The sequence below is a fragment of the Corvus kubaryi genome, unplaced genomic scaffold (assembly GCF_017639235.1).
Source record: "Corvus kubaryi isolate FWS band 111438036 unplaced genomic scaffold, C.kubaryi_AGA036_p1.0 137, whole genome shotgun sequence".
NCBI classification, from domain to species: Eukaryota; Metazoa; Chordata; class Aves; order Passeriformes; family Corvidae; genus Corvus; species Corvus kubaryi.
The window spans coordinates 9,768,788-9,792,030 of NW_024580671.1; the positions used below are offsets into that span (position 1 = coordinate 9,768,788).

Here is a 23,243-nt window from a genome sequence, read left to right on the forward strand (position 1 = left end):
TGATTTAGGTGTTGTGTGAATTGTCTGCAGTTTTATTCCATTCAGAGAGGGCTGCTGCAAGTGAAGATGAGGAACCTGTGGTAGGGCTTTGTCCATACCCATTATTAAATAGAAATGGAGCATTTCAGATAGCAGGGCTTTTATCAGAGATTCTCTTTGAAGAATATATGTTGCTCTAAGAAGAATTAGCCCCAAAATTACAACCTCTAATACAAAAGAAAGTTCTCTGCAGATGACTTCCATCTGAAAAATGTGACAGCTGTCAAACACGCAACAAGGTTAAATTGCTACCTCATCCCTGAAGTAAGCATCAGTTTCTTTAAGTTCCAAGCTCCTGTTAAGTATAGCAAAAGTCAAGAGAAGATAGTTGTAAGGGAAGCAGTTTGTAAAAATCTAGGATCTGTAGATCTGAAGAACTAAAAACATTAGAAAGTATTTTGAAATGTGTAAGCTGTGATTGATAAAAGACTTTGGATGATCATTCCCAAGCTCCGTGCCCCTCCTAGTCCCTTGCCTGGCCCTCTCCATTGCAGTTACTTCCCACTGACCCTCTACAGCAAAACTCTGCTTTCATGCCCCTTATCATTTGAAATGCTCCATTTTTTGTCTCACAAGGGGGGCATGAAGTGGCATGTGCATTATTATAGACAAGACACAAGGTAAGGTGAGCTAATATAGATCTAGAGCTTCTAGAGATCTCTAGAGCTGAATTTGTATGTTTTGCTTGCTGATAGATTGCTCACTAAAAACAAGAGAAAAAGCAACACTATCATAGAACATATGAATGGGACCACCATCTGTGGTGAATTATTCTCCACTCCAGCTTGGCTTTGAGAAGGTCTTGACTGTAATAGTGTCCAGTTTGGGGTCTGAAAATTAAAGATGTTGACCATATGGACAGGGTCCAGAGAAAAAGAAGCCTTATTTCACATCACTGCAGAGAAAGACAGAATAAAGTGATCTTGTCCTCTGTGGATGGCAACAGGCTTAAGCCTCAGCAAGGGTGATTCAGTTTAGACCCAAGGAAGACATCTGAAGCACTGAAAAGGATTACTTTAATAGACTGTGGAGTCTCGATCACTGGAGATAAATGTATCTCCGCAATGGCTTAGGTGCAGTTGATCCTGTCTTAGGACAAGAATTCAGTCTAGATGACTTCAGAGAGTCCCCTGTTTCCTATGCTTTTGTAGTTCATCTGGGCTGGATCCAGCTCCATTTGACTCCAGTGCCTGAAGAAGGGGGAAAAAAAAGGAGTAAGTAGAAAGGGGAAGTTCCTTTTAAAAACTGTGCCACCTGTGCTAGAATAGTACAGAGTATTTTAAGTCGTCTTCTCTTAGGTATGGTATCCCTTTTTTACATTAACTTTTCAAGACTTCTTTAAGAAGCAGTTAACTTGAAGCACTTCTGTCCTTTGTGATGATGAGGGAAAAAAGTTACTTTGTTAGAAGAGAATTTGGGCCTTGGTCTAATTATTTTTCATTTCTGCCAGGAAGTGCACACTAATCTGTTCAGTAAAATATATCTCCCTGCTTTATTGGTTTTTTTTCAGTCTTGCAGGATGGTGCTCTTAAACACTTTTGTAGCAGCTTCAAACATACTTTTCATCAAAGCCATGTTAAACATGCTATGATACCACAAACAAAAGCCTCTGTTCATAACAAATCATTAGAATTTCCCCAGAGTCCTGCTGATATAGCATCTGTTGATACAAATTAAAATCATTCTATGATGAATTATTGGGAATTTGCAGATAGGTTTTTTAGTAGCTGAAATGCTCACTGACTCCTAAAATTCGTGCGGGGATGGAGGACATTTGAAAGGTTCAGAAAGAAGTTACTTTGCGGGGAAGATGGGGAAAAGAAGGCAAAGACCTTAAACACCACAGTCCCTGGGAAGTATGAAAGGACAGCTCATACCCAAAAAAGTCACTGTCAGGAAGAAAGCTTTTAGCTTAGTTAAGGGGACTTCAGGTGTGGCTTTCTGCTTTGCAGTGCTGTTCAGAGGGAGAAAAACAAGGGAAGAGGATGTGCTGGGGTAAAGTAAGGGATGAACTTACAAACACCGTGGGGGTGTTTGTGCTCCCCACGGCACAAGACACTGACATTTTCACAGCAGCCCTGCCATGCACCATCCACATCTACAGAGAAGATGGTGCTACTGCTGCAGCAGCTGCCCTGGTATCCAGCTTCTCTCAAGCTGCCCCAGACAGCTACTGAACTTACTTACTAGCAAGTGTGATTTCATTCTGGTGAAAGCAGAGCTGATAAACCCCTAAACCCAAGTCAAGAAAACTGCAGAGAGCAAGAAAGAAACCCAAACCCCAGATCCTTTACTCCTGTTTTGAGACAACCTGTTCTGTTCTGGCTTACCTTTTCACAATGGCAATTAAGACAGGAGCTCAGCAGCCTTCTGAAGGCAGCACCAACCAGTGCTGTGCCCCAGCAGTGCTGTGCCTTGGCACCCTTCTCTGAAATGCTGACCAAGCCCTCAGCCTGCTTTGAGCAGGACACTGGACTAGAGACTTCCCAAAGTCCCCTTCAATTCGAATGAGTCTGCACTTCAGAAACATCAGGAAGGAAGTCAGTGACTGACACACCCACAAGGATGCAACACATGGAACATTACTTGTACCTAGCCATTATAAAATTTTGGAACGCTTAATGGTGTCATTTTCATCAGCCAAGGTATGATAAAACCAGTGCATTTTGAATCCAGGGTGGTACATGCTACAGCAGTAAAAGCACAGTTTTGACTGTGCAACTCTATCTGTGCACAGTGTCAGATGGCACACCACTCACAGGATTTACTTGCATAGGTCAGCACTCCTGATGTGAGGGAGGATCAAGAAAAAATAAAAACCTGAGCATGCCACTTACTTACAAAGAAGTCTCTATCTTTATCTGTCAAATATCAAATTCACAAAACTCTCTCTGAGCACTTGTCTTCAATACCTGAAAATACCTGAATACCTGAAAAACCTTCTCCTAACAGTTTTATTATCTTCTGTTTCCTGCTTTTGAATGACCACCTCATGGCTATGTAACTGTAAGAACACTGCCTGCAAGCTCTTTCAGAAGGAGCCTTATTTGTACTTGCTTAAAAGATTGCATTGTAACTCTTATACTGAGCACTTTTGAGGTTAGGCTGTGGACACTGCCTGGGCAAAACCAGGCTGTCTAGAGCTTACAGTGACAATGGTCTTTATTTCCTTTACTGGAAGACACAATACCAATTGTTTGGTTGAGGCCAGGTCTTCATACCTGAAGCAAAACTAAGCCTTATCTTGTACTCAGATCCTGGCAGCTATAGAACAGAGAAACAAAACACTTAAAAGGCTCAAAAAGCGACACTAGAAAAGGTGGCCTAAAATACCACAAATTTCCAGCTGACAACCAGAAGTGAAAGGGGCTGTTTATTTACAGAAGAATAAAGTGGCTTCTGAGAATATTAACATAATGTCAAAATGGGGACAACTTTAATACTGTAAGTACCAAATAGTAGGTAAGTGATCTCTCTAATGTGGGGAAAAAAAAAAAAAATCACCAAAACCATCCTAGGAGGAAAACCTGCCTAATGCTTGTAGAAATGGGGACAAAATTTTTTTCTTTCTCATCACGTCACATCTCCTGCACAGGTAACTTTGTACAAGGACTCTGATGGAGAAGACTTCGGGTTCAGTGTCTCGGATGGTTTATTGGAAAAAGGAGTGTATGTTAAAAACATTCGACCAGCTGGCCCTGGTGATCTGGGAGGTTTAAAACCATATGACAGACTTCTACAGGTAATGTTTGTGCATTGTGCAGGTTTGGCATGAAGGGACATCACATATGGATTACTTTGTTGAAAGATTTATAACCACGCTGGGGGGTGTTTGGGTGTCCATGTTCGGAGATGTGATTGCAGAAAACTGCACAGTTTTGCAGTTTTGTTACTTGGAACAGCCCAGTAATCTACATTGCTTATTATATTATACTATTATTATAATATAACGAGCACCACCGTTTGTATTTCTGCTGGGATGTTTTAAGGGGGGCAGGAAGAAGGTCAAATGACCATAATTGCTCTGCACCACGGGCCGTGCTGTGTAGATTTCTTAGATTTCTTTTCTTGGCAAGAAAAGGCAGCACTTCATAGAGCTTTGAACTTTTATGCAGTGGCACTAAAGCTGAATTTTCCTGTGCAGTCAGATTTACATAAACAAATTCTTTCAGAATGCTAGGTATTTTTGAACTCTGAAAGAAACATACAAATGCTCACTAGGAAGCTGGATTTCCCAAAGCATTTCCAGACAGATTTGTCTTTTTTGCTTTTCTTGATACAAACCTTGGAATTATTTCTGTATTTACTCCAAGTGTTGACTGACATAGTTGGAATAATGTGATAGTCACTCAGCACCACACTTATCCCAGTGCCAAGCTGGACTATGATGAAAAAACAAAATCATTTCTCAACTGGCCCAAAAAAAATATTTTATATAAATTTATATCTATTAGGTAAAACCAGAGAAGACCTGAACTGAATTGAAATCTCACATGTGCTCTACTGCATTTCAATTGACAAACACTGAAGAACAGAAAAACTATGTGCTGTTAAATATCATTTATGGAGTGGGCATTGTGACAGCTGGCAACAGCCAGTATCAGTGTAAATATCCCCATTTCAGCTACATTCTAAGAGTGAGTAGAAAATTAATTGATGTCTTCAGATTAGACACCACGGTTGAACAGTCTTATGTTGGGTGATTCTCTACTTGGAATAGTTAAATCAGGCTCCATAGTCTCAAGGATAAATCTGTTTCTCTTGTGATCTCATTTTTTTTCCTCCCTAAAACGGTAACAAGAATCAATCTTCCCATCAATCAGGTAAACCACGTCCGCACCAGAGACTTCGACTGCTGTTTGGTTGTGCCTCTCATTGCAGAATCTGGCAATAAGCTGGAACTGGTCATTAGCAGAAACCCACTGGCATCTCAGAAGGGAAGCTCAGAACAACACACTTCAGGGAGTGGGGAGTGGGGTGATCCAAATGCTGCCTTCCTTCAGCAGAGCGGACGCACCAGTGTTAGTACGGAGACGCGGGATCCTACAAATACGTTATAGCAGAAACCACCCGAGTGGGACATTCGGTAACAAAAGACAATTATGGTGCTAAATCCATTTAAGATTTCTCTGAGATTGAAGCTCAGATGCTGTACAGCACTGAAAAGCACAGGAGGTCAGTCAGTCTGTCTCAAGGCTTCTATTAATCCACGGTTACTTTGGAAATAGTTTCATTCTTCATAAAGTCAAGTCATTCCATTCTAAACAATCTAGGATTAGTAACAGTAAAAAATACATAAGGGCCTTCTTTTTTCCCCATATAAGAAACTGGGGAGATATTTTAAACATCATCTACATGTTCTTCTCCCTTCAGCAGCAGCAGCTGTTTGAGGGAAAAGCATGGAGTTAACCTCTGCTAACAAACAGCAGTGTCCAGGTTATGCAGTTTTTAAAAATCCTTTTATCAGGAAGGTGCTGCTGTCTGATGGACAAGGCAGAGTGATTTACTGCACTGGGTTTTCCTGTGAAATGGCTCCATCTCTGATTTTGGAAACCTTTATTCGCTGGCGAGAAGGGTGCACTCATTAGACAAAGCAGGCTTTAGATGTTGTAACAAAATGCTTGCAGGAAGCTGCAGTTTGCATTGAACATTACTCCCCCACTTAAGCAAACTTTGTTAGAACATATGTTATTCCCTATGCAATGAAATATTTAATGGTATGTCTTGCAACCTGTGGGGATTTTTAAGCAGAGACTTTTTTAGTGGGATAAAACCTCTGATGGGGGATTACTGCAAAGAGTGAAACTGAAATTAGTTCAGACAAATTAGAAAGGTTTTTTTAAAAGAAAATGGCTTTTTTAAAATTATGTCAGTGGAGATTGATACAAAAGCTCTTTAATGATCCATAAACCTGTAAACTTGTACTGTCACACATGAGCTTTTTAAGTGAACCAGTTTCGTGAAGGAAGAAAGGTCCTATTTAATATGCTTTTTTTTCAGCCTCCTTTATGATAAACATTACCCCCTGCAACACATTTTTAGAATTTAAAATTGTAAATATATTTTACAAATACATCACACAAATTCTCTCCTCTCCCCTCGTCCCCCAAGCAATAAAATACTGCCAGTTGCTTTATATGCTCACCAGCAGCTGCATTGGTTTATTCTGGTATTCAAGTTGTTATTGGTAATTATTGTTCTTGGTGAATATAAAGATACTGGATTTGTACATTTGTAGAGTCTCCATATCTAAGCAATCACCTTACAGAGTTGTTTCTGGTCAATTTAAACTGTTAACTGTATCCCTGTTGCTGTTTCCAATACATAAACAAGCTCACCTGCCCCGCACACACAAGTAGCTCTGATTTCTATTTCAGCACTGCCAGAAAAGGCCAAAATGACATTCAAGGCTGAATCGTAAAAAAAAAAAAAAAAAAACAACAAAAACCCCAAGGTTCATGAGTCACTTAAATATGTATTTTTATTTGTAACAAATAAGTATTAAACTGTAAAGTATTTTTGTACAAATTTAATACTTTAATAGCATGATATTTATCGTCTATGTTACGTTTTTTGAAATTCAAACTGTTGCAAATATTTGTATGGAAAAACTGTATAAATTGAAATAAACAGTGATTTAAAGACATTAAAAATGAGGTAGAGTTTTTTGACTTTGTATTTTTCCCAGTTTTAGCAAAAAATACCATTTTTATACTTGTGGTATACTTTTTCCTACATTATGTGGAAAAAAAATTGTTAAAAGGTAAGCCAGTTGTCCACATTTTAGTACAGTGTGTCTGATGATTGATTTAACATTCAATTTATTAATGTCAAAATTACAATGCAGCAAGTCCCATAATACACGTGAGAACGTTGAAGGTGGAATGTTATCTGAATTTTGATTCAGAGTTTTGCTTTTCGTACCAAGATCATCATCAGCATAGAACTGTTAGCTAAAGCAGCAGTAGCAAGTTGTAAGTTATAGAAAAAGTTTTCTATTGTCACTGCAACTTTCTTGTTCTGTCTGTAACAAGATTAAAATCTGTAATCCATCAAAGCTTCATGGCCACAAATCTGCCACATTAGAAAAACCTGAAGTCATCCCCTTTGTAAACTGTTTTTTTTACTCGAGGAAACTGTAGTTTTGGCACATCAGTAACAGCATCTCATCAATACTGTAGCATTTGGAGATAGATACATCTTGATATGGACAGCTAGGAGTCTTTAAACCAAAATACATCCTCGTGTATTTTTTAAGGGAACATCTGGATCCTCAAAGACCTGTAAGTTCATTCTTCATCAAAACAGAAGAATTACATGATTTTTAATGACCAGTGCAGCAATGACTCTACTAAAAATGGATCACTGAAAATGGAAGAGGCTCAGTGTAAAACAAGCTGTTCTTCATAGAACATGCAAAACCCACAAAAGCCTTTGAAAGGCACCTGCATACTCAGCTTCTCCATCCCAAAAATCCTGAAGCGGTTCAATAATGGCTCATACCAAGGACAGTTAATAATTGGCTGTTAGCTTTTAAAAAGCTTCTTAGGAATTGGCTGTCCCAAAGTTAGATTCTTAAGTCTGGAAGATCCAAGTGGGGATTCTGCTACTGTTGTCTGTCAAAACAAAACAAAAATGTTACCCAAGTTTGAACCAGACCTAAAATATATTAACATCTTCAAAAAAGGCTTTCTTCATGAGCTCAGAAATTAAATGTAATGGGAAAAAAAGCATCTCTTAAGCAGGTTTTACTTTACAAAATCAATTTTAATTATTAAATTTTACATACATCTTTCACAGCAGGTCACCTAAATACTGACAATTTGTGCACAGAACAAGCTGATACAGGCTAAGCTGGCCAACAGATCACTCCAGTGAGTAAAAAGATGTGTAAGTTTACTGCTATTGACATGAAACCTTTTTTTTTCTGTATAGCCATGTATTACTCTGCAGAGACATCTGCCAAATTTGACTGGTTCACCAATTACTGGTCAACTTGAAAATTATTAAATAAATATTAATAAAACAATCGTAACAGCACCCAGGTGACACACAGTGAAAGAATGCAAAAGTTTGTTTTAAGCTTTCTCAGTAAGGAGATACTTACAGGGGGTATTTTTGTAACATCCTGAGGTGCAGGAATTTGTCTTTTACATGGACTTTGCAGCAAACTGCCTGTCTGCTCTTTACTGAGAACTGATGACCCTTCCTGTGTCATGAGCTCACTCTGAAGTTCAGGTGGGTCAGGAGCACCTTGAGTTACAGAAACAGACTCAGTCTCGAGCTCTTGACTTTGCCAGCACTTCATCAGGGGAGAGGATATTTGTTTGGGACAGTTGTTTGTTTCTGCAATTGCCTCTCTCAAAAATCTCTGCAAACGTGTTTTTCTGGGCACATTCTTTCTCTTTATTGCTCTCCTGAGGTGCAGCTCTTCAGCCACGATGTAGACGCGGCAGCGGCCCCTGGTCACAGCTGTGTACACGTGCTGCCAGTGCTGCCAGCCGGCATTGCCAACCACGTACACAACAGTCCTTTCCTCGGAGCCCTGAAACGTGGCACAACGCTGTTTCAAAGTCTGATCTCCAGTAAATAGTTAAAAAAAAGACAAGAATGAGGAAGTTGGAGACAAGTGGGGAAACTCAAGAGTATTTTCTATCCCGCATTCAAGGAATTCTAGTTTCAAGAAAAGTTTCTGATTCTTTTATGAGAAAATACAGTGCACTAGCTCAGCTCACAGCTGCTGTGTTTTTACCTGGAATGTGTGAATAGTTCTGGCCCAGGCATGCTTTATGTGACACAGCTTCCTCAGTGCTTTGTAGTTCACAGTGAACGTGGAGCCGTACATGCTGCTGATGGTCAGGAAGTGCTCTTTATCAATTTCTTCATCCTAAAGGAATAGCACAACACTCAGCAGTGAGCCTGAATCGGCTGCTGGATCAAAGTCTGTACATCCCTATTCTAGCTTTCCCTGAAATTACAACAGCTGCAATATCAACCAATTGAAAGAGTTTCAGAAGACACGAAACCAAGTAAATTGCTGTTTTTCACTGACCACCTTCAAGGAAAGCAGTTTCCACTGTTCAGGGCCTACCCTAACTACTGATACTTTCACTGCTCAACTCACTGAGTCCAGCAAAAAACCCAGTTTTTTGTTGCTGTTATTTTAAGGCCAGCTTGGTTTTCTGCCAGGGAAAGCTTATGCTGTTACATTACTCTTCAGACTACATTAAACATTATCCATTTCAATTACAATACATTTGAGTATTTACAGAATGTATTTACACTGAATACAATCAGACCAACTGAAACACACTGTACAAAAATGCCCAGAATTGGAGTTTTTTGTATTCTCTATTGTACCTTGCCTCTTTCATGCTTTTTACATGATTGTTTAGCAGAACTAGGTATGTATTATGGGCGAAACTTACAAAGTGTGAATTGTTTTGTTCTGGGGATTCAGCAAGCACTGAATCAGTTCCCACCAGGTTTTCTTTGCGCAAGCTCTTGCAGCAAGGACTTACCCCTGTTATGAAAAATATATCTCCATTGCAGAGTCTTTTGCCCTCCTCATCAGCCTCTGCAGTGGGTGTGGTTCCTCCACTTCTGCATTCATGGCCATTAGGACCCTCTCCAACACCACAGGCTGCCAAGAGATCCTTGAGATACACATTGCGTGTGCAGGCAATCTTGTCCCCCACTTGAAATAGAAGTCGGTTCTTATGGTCTCTAGGTCAGAGAAAGAAAAAGAGAAAAATGTATTTACAAAGTGTGCATTTACCATCTCTCAGTATTTTTTCTCTTTCCACTCTCTATACTTGACCCAGATTAAAAATCTTAGTAATATTCAAAATAGTTAAGATCAAACATTTATGTCTTGAACTTTTGTAAAACCCTTTGGTAAAAAACAGTAATATAGCATAGCACAAAAATCCTGCTTCCAAAAATATTTCAGAATCTATTTAGTAATCATATAGTGGCAAAAAAAAAATTAACCTTGAGAGTTTTTTTCATGTTGCTTTTATATGAATTTTGAATATTCAATAGTAACTTAAATCTCAGAATTCACATAGTGTATTTAAATGAAAGGCAGTTTACCACTGTTTAAAATGAGATTAAAGAACCCATCAAATGAAGTTTATTATATGAATGATTTATAACATAATCAGATCTAGATGAAACATTGAAGTTTTACAATCTTATTTTACAGTGCTGGCCTGGCTATAACATTTTCAAAAACAAAATGAGATTGTTCACAGGAAAAATGCAAAACAAAGGCCTACCTGGTTAAATGATTTGAATAGTGTTGGCAACAAAGTTCATTTATTAGATCACAGTCTTGCCTAAAGCATACAAAACAAGAACATGAACAAAAATCATGATATACAAAACATACAATTACTAGCAATGTCACATAGCATTAATTTATAAATAATGGAAAAAGCCCCTTTTCTCTCTGATGATCTTCCACCACCTATTAAGAACAATTACTGATTCAGAATTTAGAAAACAGAGCAGTAAAGGAACAGTTTTGTCTAAAGACCACAGAAAGTGTTTGCACTGTACACCTAGATTAGCTAGACTTGCTTTTAAGATAAAGAAGAAAACTAAAGAAAAACTAAAGCCTGGACAGATTATTTTCTGTCTGTGGATGTATTAAAAATAGCCAGAAGATTTATTTGCTTCTTAAAGACTTGGAATTTTAAATGCAAATTAAGTACCTATATTCTAGATGAATCATACACAAAAATCACTAATAACAGTATTGTACCTGAATGCAGACTGGAGAAATAAAACTGATATCAGAGTTACTCAGCATTCACAAATTGCTTATTTGCTCACTGGTAACCTGCAAATAGTGGGTGTTTTTTACTTAGTGAGAAAAGGTTCTTCACAATTAAAGGTGGAAGAGTTTTTTCCTAAGTACCATGTTGTGCAGAACTCAAGTTTATGCACTATTGGTACTACGGCACATTATTTTTATCCTTCCAGTGTTTCATGCATACTATTCATGCTCCTGTGATTACTAACTTCCAGTCTTTCTTCAAAGTGTGTTACAGCCCTACATCCCACGCTTCTTAAGTGATAAGTATTCCAAGTATCTAGTAATTTTATGCTATTGCCGCTAGTCTCTCCAACTCAACACACTCAGCTATTTTTAGATTGTGGCTGCTAGCAAGGATTTTTTCCATGTCTGCCTGAATACTCTGTTACCTTCTGAAAGCAATGAATTGTGATTGTTTGGCATCCTCCAATCCTGGCCCTTTTTTAAGTAAAATCTTTATGGCAGTTTGTAAATCTGTTTTAAAAGACATAAAAGGTAAGGCATAAAAATATTCAGAATTTTAAAAAGAAAAATATAATTCAATATGAAATTGCCTTTGCTTATTTCTTGCTTTAATGACATTTCAACTTGTTTAAAACAGAACAAAAAAGAAACAAAAAAACCCCCCAAAAAACTCCCATGCAAAATTACACACCTCCCAAAGAAACAAAAATACACCACAAAACACCCAGGAAAACATCATGTAGTTAATCCACTATTAAAATCTGAGAAACAAGAGTGATATGGAAAGAGACAAAGTCTTTGTGTTAGAAACACAAAGCTGTTGTATTAAACAACAGCTGCATGGAGTTTATTTCATGCAAAGTAAGGTTTTGATACTGCACATCAAAGAGGTAAAGATGAAATCTTTTCAAGCCACAGACCTATACACTTGGATTTCACAGAAGAAATCTACTTTTAGTATTCTGTTTGCTGAGTGTTTTGCTAGAGTAAGATAAGGTGATAATGTCTGCCTATTTTTTTTTCACGTTCCCTTTGAAGCTTCTTGATGCATATAAAACAGAGGCCACTCAAGCCACTTACACCCAATAAATGCCAAAAAACCCCGTAAACAATGGCTCTAGCCCTGACCCCAAAACATTTTAAAATAAATACTGGCATCCCTTCTTAGAATGTTCCTAACTCAATTCTACAGGTGGGAGCACATTCCTGTCCAGGACACCATCCTGTTACAGTTGCTTTTTACTCAAATGATTCACCTCTGAATCAATTCTGAAAAATTTTCAAAGTTTGACAGCTCCAGCTATAATATAAAAAGACAATCACATTCAATTACAGTGGTGGAAGCTGTCCCCCATTTCAAAGTCTAACGGGTGAGCTGGAGCTCTACAAACCCTTCTTTGCACTTATGGATCTTGCTGTGTGCACTTAAAGAAGGCAGAAGATAAACTCTTAATGTAGCATTTAAATTTATACCACAAACAAAGCCAGACTAAAATCTTCCCAAAATTTTAGTTCCAGACAATAGTCTATGCTTTACCAAAGGGAGAATCAAGATCATAAACTGACTATACACACATACTGTCACAATTCCTGCCAGCAGCCAAAGCAATAAAAATAAATTTCTTCTCCGGGCTTGGCATTGTTATTTCCTCATTCCAAGCAGAAACTTTCAGCACCTCATCAAATTCAGGAAGCTGCCGGTGAGAGATTCTGGACCAGAGCATTGGAGGGAAAACCAGAAAGTTATTTCCAGTTAAAGAATTCCAGTGTATCATCATCTGCATCAGCCTGAAGGTCGTCACTTAGAAATTTTTTGTCATCTATACTACATGCCCTGAAAACTCTTTCCTCAGAGCATACTTAATTTCACATTGAAAAAATTGATAATTTAGTCTCTTAAGCCTCCATCACTGCAGCAGATACTTAGTATTACCCATACAGTTCTTCCCATGGGAGCAAAATGGAGTAAAACAGAAGTGTTACCAAAAAATAAGTAAGAATGTTTGTAAAACACTTAGTAGTTCTGGACATCCTGCAAATATTCAGAATATTCTCAAATTCAACTAACATCAAAACCTAGATTTTGTTGTTAGAGGTTTAGAAAAGAAATCATGCACTGATAGGAAACAAGATTATTTCCAAAACAGAAGTAATGCAAACACTGGAAACATTTAGAGTTTCTAGGTATTAATACAGACAAAAATAGAAAGAAACTGATGTAATGGCCCTTGACATCTAAACTGTCCAAGCAATTCAGTCTGTTTTAGTTGTTGTCACATTTATCAGCAATGTTTTAAAACTTCCTTTTTAGAGGAGCAATTGTAAACCATTTTAGAAGGCATGGAGTCAGTTGTGCATTTACAACTCATTTGAAAACAACAGAGTGTATCTGATAGCATGATACTAAAATACATCCCGTAAAACTCAAGAGTGTTCCAGTACACACATTTTTTTGTCCAATATATACTTCTGGAAAAATCTATAGGGTTTTGTTGCTATTGGTTTGGGGGTTTGTTTTTAAAAGCAGTGTTACGGATTTGGACCAAAAAAACTAAGAGAAGCAGTACTACAGAGTCAAATCCGGATGCACTGCTAACTGCAGTAAAAGGCCAGGCAACGCTTGCAAGAATTCTTCATACACACATCAGGATATCCTACTGTGAGGAGCCAATTCAGTTTTGTTATGCCTCAACGATGGTTGTCAGAGGCATGTGGGGAAGAGGTGCACGCGTGCCACGTGCAGGAGGCAGCCAGAAGCAGCCTTGTCCCTGGGAGGGCTTCGCCTGGCAACACCCATGAGGCAGGCAGTAGGAGACACCGTGGAGGGGCTTCTCCGGTCAGGTCTCCACCAGTGGACGGCACAGGAAGGCTGGACCGGACCAATGGTCCCCTGTCCTCGAGCAGACTTTAGGAGGGCCAGGGGGGTATAAAAACTGACTGCGTCAGGGCTCGCTGGGGCTCGCTACTGTTCCCTATTCCTGCTCGCTCTCCCCCTCCTTTGCCCTGGCCCCAGCCTGCCTTCTAGCTCTCCTGCCCTCGCACCCGTCCTGCCTTCCTGTGCCCCTGACCGCTGCCTTGCCACTTCGCCCCGTGTCCTTGCCTGGGCTGCCTGCATCCAACCCTGCCGTCCCAATCCAGCCGTCAGTGCCCGCCGTGCCGCCCCAGCCCAGGCGGTCGCCGCGGCCCTGTCCGGGGTCCTGCTCCTCCCGTCCGAGCGCCCGCTCACCGCGTGCCCGGGGCCGTGGCCCTGAGAGCCGCGCCCCGCCGGGCGCCGCGCAAGCTCGGTCAGAGCGGGCCCGGCCGCGGGCAGGCAGCGGCACAGCCCCCAGCCCCGCCTGGACACCGACAGCCCCGCCCTGCCCTGCTGGGGGGAACGCTCTGTTCTTCTCTCTGTCTCCTCTCTCTCCTCTCCCCCAGTCCTTTTCCATTTTCCTTTCTTTTCTGTCTCCTCTAGCCGTCTTTCGCACGGGCAACTCCTTCTCCTTTTTGTTATCAATAAACGATTCTCAGATACAATGTTTGCCTCGTTTGGCTTCATTCCGTTCCTGACCATCCATTTTTGAAAGAACTCTCTGCAGTTCCCCACAGTGGAACACGACACCTACCTTGATGCATTATCTACAATTAGTTGCGATTCAGCTCTATGGTTAGTTCGCAGTTCCACAGAAAAGCCTCTTGATTTTAGACCCTCAAAGATATCAGCTAACATGTTTCCTGGGTCTATGCTTGGTAGCTGTCTAGTATCACCTAAACAGAATGCACATTAGTTTTTGTGAGAAGGAATAACATACCATCTGTTGAAAATTGCCTTGAAAAAAAACCACCACTGGAATTAATAAATCTTCAAGCCTCTACATAGTAACATACATCCTTAATACAATTCACATGAAATAAAACTTTCAAGAATCTGAGAAACTTTGGGAATAAAACTGTAGTGTAGTTTCAGTTTTTTTATACTCCTCACTCAGTAATGCTCTACTAGCAAGTGCAAATCCCTCTGCTTGATGAGCACTGACACTGATCACATCTTATTCAAACACAGTTTGAAAGCTACATATTTAAATACAAATGCCATAAATAGCATGTCAAAAAGCAAACCTCTGAGAAAGCATAAAAATTTGACTTTACATTTCTTTGCTTTCCTTTTTGAATTAAAACAAGATGATCCTAGCATTAAGAATGGCATGAAAACGCCCTTCTAACATGTGATTAATATGCTAACATTAGCTCCTTCAGATTTAAGGAAATCAGAAAAGTTTTCCAGTTGCAAGATGTAATAACCTACCACATGGAAGTCAGAATAAGGAAAACACTGTTAAACAGATAATGGAGATACTGATACTTTCATACTGACAGCTGGAAAACTTGTCTATCTCATCTGACGTTAAGAATTAGCAGAAGTATCCAAGTACAGAACAGTGTAACATTCTGGGGTTTTTAAGAGACTCGGTGGGAGCTCTGATACTTATACTGTATATTGTGTATTATTAAACACAGCATGATGCTAAATTTGCTGTTTCACTTACCTAGAATAATAAGTTTAGCAAGCTGAGCATGCTCGCACAAGAGTTTTAAAACTAAACTAAGAATGTGTACAGACACCAAACTTCCTTCATCCACAATCAGAACCGTAACTGCAGAAAACTTCCACGGCTGTGCTTGTTCAGTCCGCCTCCACGATTTAAAACTATAGATAATCTAGAAACAAATAAAAATAAAGTAAGCTCTGACAGTAATCAACTGTAAACAACTGTCTTATAAAAGTAGACAGTGTGGTATCTTCTAATGTTGTATGTAGAGCTATTGCCTGGAATTCTGACCTTAAACCTGTAAAGACCCAGAAGACTCAACCATTTAGTCTTATTTTCCTCCTCAGTGAATATGTTTCTAGCTGAGAAACTTATCAACACTTACATAAAAGCACAGTCTTTTTTTTCTGCAGGAACTGTTAAAGACACAAGGTCAGCCATTAGGTTGCTCAGTAACAGAACACCTCTGTTATACACCACCTACAACCTGCTGTCATTAATAAGTGCCCAAAATTGCATGGGGAAGGGGAACAGGCAACTAACTATCCAGTCCCCAAAGATAAAATAAGCCAATAGTACTTTTTATGTTATTATGATTTCTATTTATATGGGTTATTCCACACCTCCAGTGTCTTCTTGGCACCTTTTGCTACCTAGAACAAGAGACTTGACCTAAGTTTATTAACAAAGAGTTTGCTTTCTACTTTTTTCTAAAAAAAAATTCCACAATACCTAACAGTAATTAAGAAAACACTGTGCAAATGAAATTTCTCTCATTATTCAACCCCAAGCTACTGATCTTTTCATGTATGTGCTGTTATGATTGCTAGGCAACAGGATCCTAGAAAACAGCTCTACCACCTAGAAATTATTTTTGTCTTCATTAAAATAAAACGCAAAACTGAGAAAGTGAAAAAACCCTAGATGATGCCCTAGAGAGGCACAAGTTTCAGATGTATATAAATAGTAAAGAAACCAAAGTTACAGCAAATAATGTATGACTGATTTATGATTCCCCAAAACATAACACTGACTTTCAGATCCTGACAAGCTGTACCCAAGCATTAAAATTAGTAACAATAATAGGCTACATGCTTCATAAGGGAAGTTCAATAACACGCTTTTTTTTTCCCAAAACAAGAATGGACAGTGTCAAAAGGTGTTTCAGAACCTAGTTTAAAAAAAAGAACCAAGAAACAAAACCTGAAACAAACCTTACCTGATGCAGTGTATATGCAGGAAGCTGAGTTTTTTCTCTCAAAAGACTTGTTGCCCTCCCTGTAGGTGCAGTGAATAGTACATTCAAAAATTTTTTTGCATACATATTCTCTGACTCCCAGTGGTGATCAAATGTATTCCATTCCTCAGATGCATCCAAGTCTTCTTCAAAGTCCTTAGAAGCAGCTTCCACTTCTATTTCCATCTGCTTTAAATGACGAAAAAGGCAGCTAACTATTGTACTCTTCCCACAGCCTCCTTTTCCACTTATGATTGTGACAGGATTAGAACAAATTTTTTTCACAGCAATCAACTGATCTTCGTCCACCTCTGCTTTACTTTGGACAACAGACATAGAGCCCACATCCTTTTCAGGAAAGTGATTTTCACCATTAGGATTGTCTGGAGTATTTTCCTTCATGTCATGTGCCTGGTTAATATTCATTTTGTTATCTACGGTTTCTCTTGATGCCTCAGAAATGCTAAGTATCTTTTTCACATCCACATCCAGTTTCCATGCATGGTTTGACAGCAGATCACCTACATACATTGCAATATCTTTTTCCGATTTGTAAAGATGAGGCAGAAACACCAGCTTTTTCTCCCTAATCACTACACTCTGATCTTTCAAAAATTCAAGAGATTGCCAAACATGCTCAATGGACATGTGTTTGGATACAAAATGAGCTAATTCATCTTGATCTTCATATGTGTGTCCCATTTGTCTACAGCGTGTCTTGAGCTGATCATACAGAATTAATGCATTCTTCTGCAAGTCAGGAATCTTCCAGAGGAGATGTTCACACTGACAGAAGGCGGCCCACGTTGCCTCACAGTAAGAAAGATTCAACTCCTTATACATAATCTTCTCCCCAAAAAGAGTAAAATGAAACATATTTATTTCAGAAGATGTTAGCCTCTTGCTGAGTAACATTCCTCCTAGTAAATACAAATTGCAATTCAGAGGGTGGAAGTTTGCAAAAATATATGTATGTATTTTTTGTAACATATGAAGTTATGCATTTCAAGCTACATGAAAGCAAAATACTTAAAAGTAAGCTGGAATGATAATTCCTCTTAGTCATCCTTCTGTATGAAACAGAAACTTTAAAAATAAAAAGCCTGGCACAGAAATTGACTATTAGGGAGAACTCATGCACACCACACAACACATTTTCATGTAAAAGTACACAAACTGTAGAAACAGAGCAGAGGAAAGCCATTGACCAGAATACTGTACCCAATTCTGAACATGTTACTTCAAGAAATACACCACCTGTACAGACACTACCACAAAATAGTGAAAGACTGAGATGTGCGAAACAGATTAACTATTGTGAGCAAGAAAAATTAATTGCACTTGCTCAGTCTTAAGAGAAAAAGCTAAAGAGAGTCTTCAAGCAATAAAAAACTGCAGTGAGAACGCAGGTCCTTGAAGCAAGAGAGCAACAAGTCCGTATTGCATCAAGGAATAGTCAAATTGGACATCAGGAAAATCTTTTTAAAGGAAATTATGTGAAACTCTGGAATTTATTGGCTATCCTGCTGAAATCAGAGCTCTTAAAGACAAGCCAGAACATCCATCAGTAAAGCACTGGGAGCCTAAAGCAGAGGGAAAACCAAACATATTTGTGAACAATTAAGCCGTAGCTCCCACGTGAGGTACGGGACTGCTAAGGTGAGGTGCAGCAGCAAAGCTCACGGCAAGTGCAGCAAAGGAAAACACGAAGGTAAGAAACCACTGCAAATTCCATTACGAAAAACAAACTACTGTACCAATGACCTCTTACAAAGAAACTTATCAACCTTACTGTGAAAGCACAGACACTGTTCTACATACTAGGAACAGAAAGTCTCATTTACCGGTATAAAACTGAAGAGAACAGTTGAGGATTTTAAATTAGCTATCTGACTTTTGGCCCAATTACCACAAGCATTTAATTTTCTGTCCCTTGTAGATAAACAAATTTTAACAAAACCACTTTCAAAAATCTTCTGAGATTTATTTATTCTAGACCAACTGGAAAAACAAAACCCTTTGCTAAAACTGAGTCCAGTACCTCATCCATTTCCAAATGAACTGTGCTTAGCCCCTACAAATGCCCATTTAATAAGTGAACATAACTAGAACAGCACTGTAGTCTCATGCACCTCAAATGCAGCAAACACCATATTTTTACCGTATGTAACATTACTTACCCTGCTGAATCCAAGTTTCCATGGCTCATCCTTTAGTATCTCATCCAATTTTGTTACCATCTCATCAGCTACCTCCTCACCATCCATATCAGCCTTTCTTTGCCAACACATCTTATCTAACACACAGCAAAAGTGGCGTGGCAGAAGAATGGGCAAGAACTCCAGTATCCTCGGAAAAGCCAGAGCTCCCAGTACCGCCTTTCCTGCAACTGCACGCACCATAAACAGGAAGTTTTACGCAATATACAAAGATAGCTGTAAAGCAATTTATACTGACTCTGGCTTCATCCTTCTGCCTCCCTTATATCCAAGACATCACAAATTTCTCTCATTTTCTTACTTTTTGTAATCCTTTTCAAATTCTTTTAAAAGTCTGTTTTCCCTGAACTGCCTTGGGAAAAAAACAATGTAAACAGATGACATAAAACCAGCACCTAAATGTATTCACTTGGAAAATATGTATTATGCACTTGGTTTAAACTGCACAGTCAACAGCATTTTGTAGAAAGTCAGTTCAAATCTCACCATGCCTGCCTCTTACCTAAAAAAGTAATTTTCATACCAATGTACAGAAAAACATTTCAAATGCAAAATAAGAAAAGAGGCTTCTAAATGTGTAGTTTCAGATCAGCAGAGGAACTTAAAAAAACATTGCTCTCCACAGGCTTTCTCAAAGACCCCAAAATTAAGTTATCACTTTCTCTGTTTATACCAGTCATGGGCTGAGAGAGAGAGGAATAATGAAACTGACTTGCTCTATATTTTGCTTTGAAAAAGTAATTTCAGAAGAAAGAAAAACATATTTCAGAAGAAACTGAAACTTTTGAAAGCTTTATCTCTTGGAAAAAATAGGCTATTTTTAATTAAGTGTTAAGGAATATTTAAAACACTATTTTTTTCAGTTAAGTACTTTTTCTGATCACTGTCTTACCCTCATAAAGACAAAGATAAAACCTTTTCTTACCCTCATAAAGACAAAGATAAAACCTTTTCCCTTTAAAGAAAGTACTTAATTTACATGTAAATAAACAATACACAATATTTCCACACACCAAAAAATACCACGAAGGTTTGAAGAACAAACTGCTTGAGCCCATAGCAATTTATGACAATCAAAAAAATTTACAATACTAACAGTAGCAACTGGGGTAGGGTAAGGGTCTATATTGCTCAGTGATAGAGAAAGATTAAAGTTTAAAATGTAGCAAATTAATTAAAGCTAGACACTAGAAAAAATCACCAACTACAAGGGTGAAGGGAGTATGTAGGCACACTGTGAAATCTTTACCCCTGTGGATTCAGGAACATACTGGACAAGCCTCAACCAAATGCAATCCATATATCCCATTAAAACTTACACAGCAAACCATATCTGTGTTCCTACTACTATCGATTCCTATCCCTTTGTGGTCATGAAGAGATTTGAAGTCCAGAAAGAAGAGTTAGGAACTTTACTATCGTTACAAAAAGAGAACTAAAAGCCTGAAAGCCTACAGAACTCTGAACATTTTCCTCTCCTTACACATGGGATTTGAAGTAAAGTCAGTTCAAGTCTAGCAGAGGCTCTGAACTCTCCTTTATACATAATTTGACATCCGTAAGAGTCACCTCCATCATCTGACCTGACACTGCCCAGTAAACCAAATACTGGAAAACTGTTTGCTTACAGGTAACAGCAGACAGACCCTGCCTGTCTGTACAGGTTATGGAAACACATCATCAGCGTAAAACAAGAGCTCTAACGCTGAGGGCACACCTCAGACATCCTGACTTCCTTTGTATTTCAGTGTTTTGCTTCAGACCAGCTAAGTCTGGTCCCACAGACTGAATGCCCATTATAGATCAGAGTACCTCAGGAATGCAAGTGGAACACATTGCTTGGGTTTCATCCAGCAGGAGTACAGTCAGTACTCTGAGAGACTGCATCACAGTGGGGACAAGGGGCATGTCTGCTTCAAAAGCACACTCCTGATCCAATCTCTAACACTCATGTAGTCACACTCATGCAACCACACCAACATAGCCCACAACAGCATCCTCAGCAGTCCTGAACTATCTCCATGTGGAGACACTCCAGTGCTTCCACAGTCTGCTCCCAGCCATACTAATCTGCCGACAGGTGGGATTCAAACACACCTAGATAGTCTATTTGGACTATGCTGAACTCCTTCTCTCATCCCTGTACTACAAGAAGCACCTATACTACTTTTGAACACATGCCAGTCCTAAAAAGCCATCACCACCATGCTTAAGTAGTGCTGACCCCATTTTTCAATAAGCCTTGTTATAGCTGAATAAACTATAGGAAGCACCAGTGTCTTTGGATCGTAGAATCACAGAAGCATAAAATCGTTTGGATTGGAAGTGACCTTAAAGATCAACTAGTTCCATACCCCTGCCACTGGCAGGGACACCTTTCACTAGACCAGGTTGCTCAGAGCCCCATCCAGCCTGGCCTTGAACACTTCCAGGGATGGAGCATCCCTAGCACAGACAATTCTGTTTAGTAAGCCTACAGAATTCAGGAAAGTCCTTCTGTATGTCCATTTCTAACTGATCAGTTGTCCTACTAACCTGAAATATTTTAAAATAAAAGAATCATTTTACATTCAAAATTCGCTTGAATATACATTTCATATGAATACACATTAGTCTGAACACAGTATATAAGACAGAACTCCTTAGCTTATAAAACAATTAAAATAGCATAGGATATACCTACATGATTTTGAAACATAATAGAAGATGTCATAAGCCTTGGTATCTCTTTGGATCCTCCTTGGCTGTAACTGTGAAACTTGGAACTGTTTTAGTTTTTCTTCCAGATTTCTAAAACTCAGCACTGACTCCATAGGAAGCCAAGCAAAAAATTTTTCTTTCCAACTTTCAGGAACATCACATTCCTTAAGAAAGAGTGAAAATACTTGTCGGTTGTTTTCTTCTACATCAGTCTGCAGAAAATACGATGGATATCCTTGCACAAAGTACTTTGACCCCATTTTTTTAGCTTTAACATTAACTTTCCACCAAGGGTCAACTAATGGAAAACGTCCAACTACTTCATACTCCTTTTTGGTGCCACATTCCTGTATAATAACTGAATCATTAAAAAGAAAAACAAATCAAATGTTAATTGACAGTCATAAAAATTAAAAGTTTGTGTTGATTAAAAGAGGTTTTGTTTGTTCAACACTTGTTTTTGTCTTTTCTGTAAGTTGCAGTAGTAAGTAAAGCAGGGGTTTTCATAAACTCCTGATGCCAGTCTCTCCACTAGTATTTAAAAACAAAAGTGAAACCAATCTCAGAAACAAGCACTAAAACTCCTTCTCTAAGCATCAGGAATAAATCTTACCTATGAATTTATTAAGCCAATTAAATACACACGGTTTAATATTATGGTTTACTGTTTATGCCAACTCAAGTTTACAACTGAATTTTACACAGTTTTATTGCAAAATATTCTATCACAATGCCTGCAAAATCTTCAGATACATTTGTATGCCAAATATTTCCTGCAACTGAAACCACCAAAATTATAAAGAATTAATATAATACATTCTTAACATTTTATATGACCTAGTTTGCCTCCTCTTTGCCTTCAAAAAAATAATACACCGTTCCCTGAGCGACAACTGGGGACTCATTGCTATGACCAGAACAAAGTGGGCACCTATGATAAGCAGGACCTCTTCCTCACCCGTGCAGCTCTTAGGTCTGTAAGAACTTACGTATTTCTCCCTGGTTATTTAGCTCAGTTTAGCCATTTTAAAAATAACTTGCAGATAAAATATTTCTTAGGCAGAGGTTGCTCCAACTTCACCGACTTTTCTAAGCTCTAAGTAGAAAGTAGGGAATCATTAACACCAAGTATCAACACTCTCATTTGTCATAAAAGAAAAAAATGTGCTTTTTTGTGTAAACTTAGCTTGAATGGGAAAACCTTGCGTTTTCTTATTGTTGCAATCCTGTGCCCGTAGAAAAGCATAGATCACACTTCCCTTCCACTACCTGTCCATAACCTACTTCGGTTCCCTGTCCCTCCGTTTGTGATCAATTCAGACAGCGGGGAAGGGCGGAGCTGGGACCTTTCCCACGTGGAAAGCGCCAGGCCCGGGCGGGCGGGCCTGGGCCCGAGCGCCGCCATTCCCGCAGGGCCGGGCCCCCCCGCTCGCTTCCCCCGGCGCCCTGCGCGGAGCCCCGGCCCCGTGCAGGGAGGGCACCGCAGCCCGCCCGGCCCCGCTTCCGCCGCCCCTCACCGGCGCGGCGCGGGGGCAGCGCGGCCGACAGCTCCCGCCCGGCGGCCTCCAGGAGCGCATCCTCCGCCAGCAGCGGCTCCTCCTCGAAGTCCTCGTCGCTCTCCTCCTCGTCGCCCGCTGCCTCCTGCCGCAGCGGCCGCAGGTGCCCCCACAGGTCCAGGGGCGGCCCCCGCTGCCCGCCGGACACCGCCATGCCGCCCCCGCCGGAGATCACTC

General features: G+C 39.5%; 2 protein-coding genes across 7 annotated transcripts in view; one reads left to right on the plus strand and one right to left on the minus strand.

Annotated features, from left to right (window-relative positions):
- The window catches only part of GRIP1 (glutamate receptor interacting protein 1), a 44,548-nt gene extending 37,856 nt beyond the window's left edge, over positions 1–6,692 (plus strand). For all 3 annotated transcript variants that reach the window (XM_042017833.1, XM_042017835.1, XM_042017834.1), the window contains 2 exons: positions 3,635–3,781; positions 4,863–6,692. In XM_042017833.1, the coding sequence (XP_041873767.1) occupies positions 3,635–3,781; positions 4,863–5,099 (384 nt within the window). In that variant the 3' untranslated portion in view covers positions 5,100–6,692. The remainder of the gene's footprint in view (positions 1–3,634; positions 3,782–4,862) is intronic.
- On the minus strand, positions 6,495–23,243 carry HELB (DNA helicase B). 4 transcript variants are annotated; one of them, XM_042017829.1, is made up of 13 exons: positions 23,028–23,239; positions 21,494–21,868; positions 18,772–18,980; positions 16,574–17,437; positions 15,352–15,523; positions 14,431–14,572; positions 12,405–12,535; positions 11,251–11,335; positions 10,320–10,379; positions 9,561–9,765; positions 8,792–8,926; positions 8,147–8,584; positions 6,495–7,655 (listed from the first exon to the last, which is right to left on the minus strand). In XM_042017829.1, the coding sequence occupies exons 1-13, from the start codon at positions 23,218–23,220 to the stop codon at positions 7,566–7,568; spliced, it is 3,099 nt and encodes a 1,032-aa protein (XP_041873763.1). In that variant the 5' UTR covers positions 23,221–23,239; the 3' UTR covers positions 6,495–7,565. The 4 variants fall into 4 exon arrangements, with proteins under 4 accessions (XP_041873763.1, XP_041873765.1, XP_041873766.1 ...); XM_042017831.1 differs by having other exon boundaries at positions 21,494–21,674; positions 23,028–23,183; XM_042017832.1 differs by lacking the exon at positions 8,147–8,584 and having other exon boundaries at positions 23,028–23,243.

Coding starts and splice junctions, on each gene's coding strand:
- HELB (XM_042017829.1), bottom strand. CDS start 23,220: ATGGCGGTGTCCGGCGGGCAGCGGGGGCCGCCCCTGGACCTGTGGGGG. Junction 17,438..18,771: donor GGAAACTTGGATTCAGCAGG/GTAAGTAATGTT, acceptor TTTGGGGAGAAG/ATTATGTATAAGGAGTTGAA. Junction 15,524..16,573: donor CTGCATATACACTGCATCAG/GTAAGGTTTGTT, acceptor ATTTGTTTCTAG/ATTATCTATAGTTTTAAATC.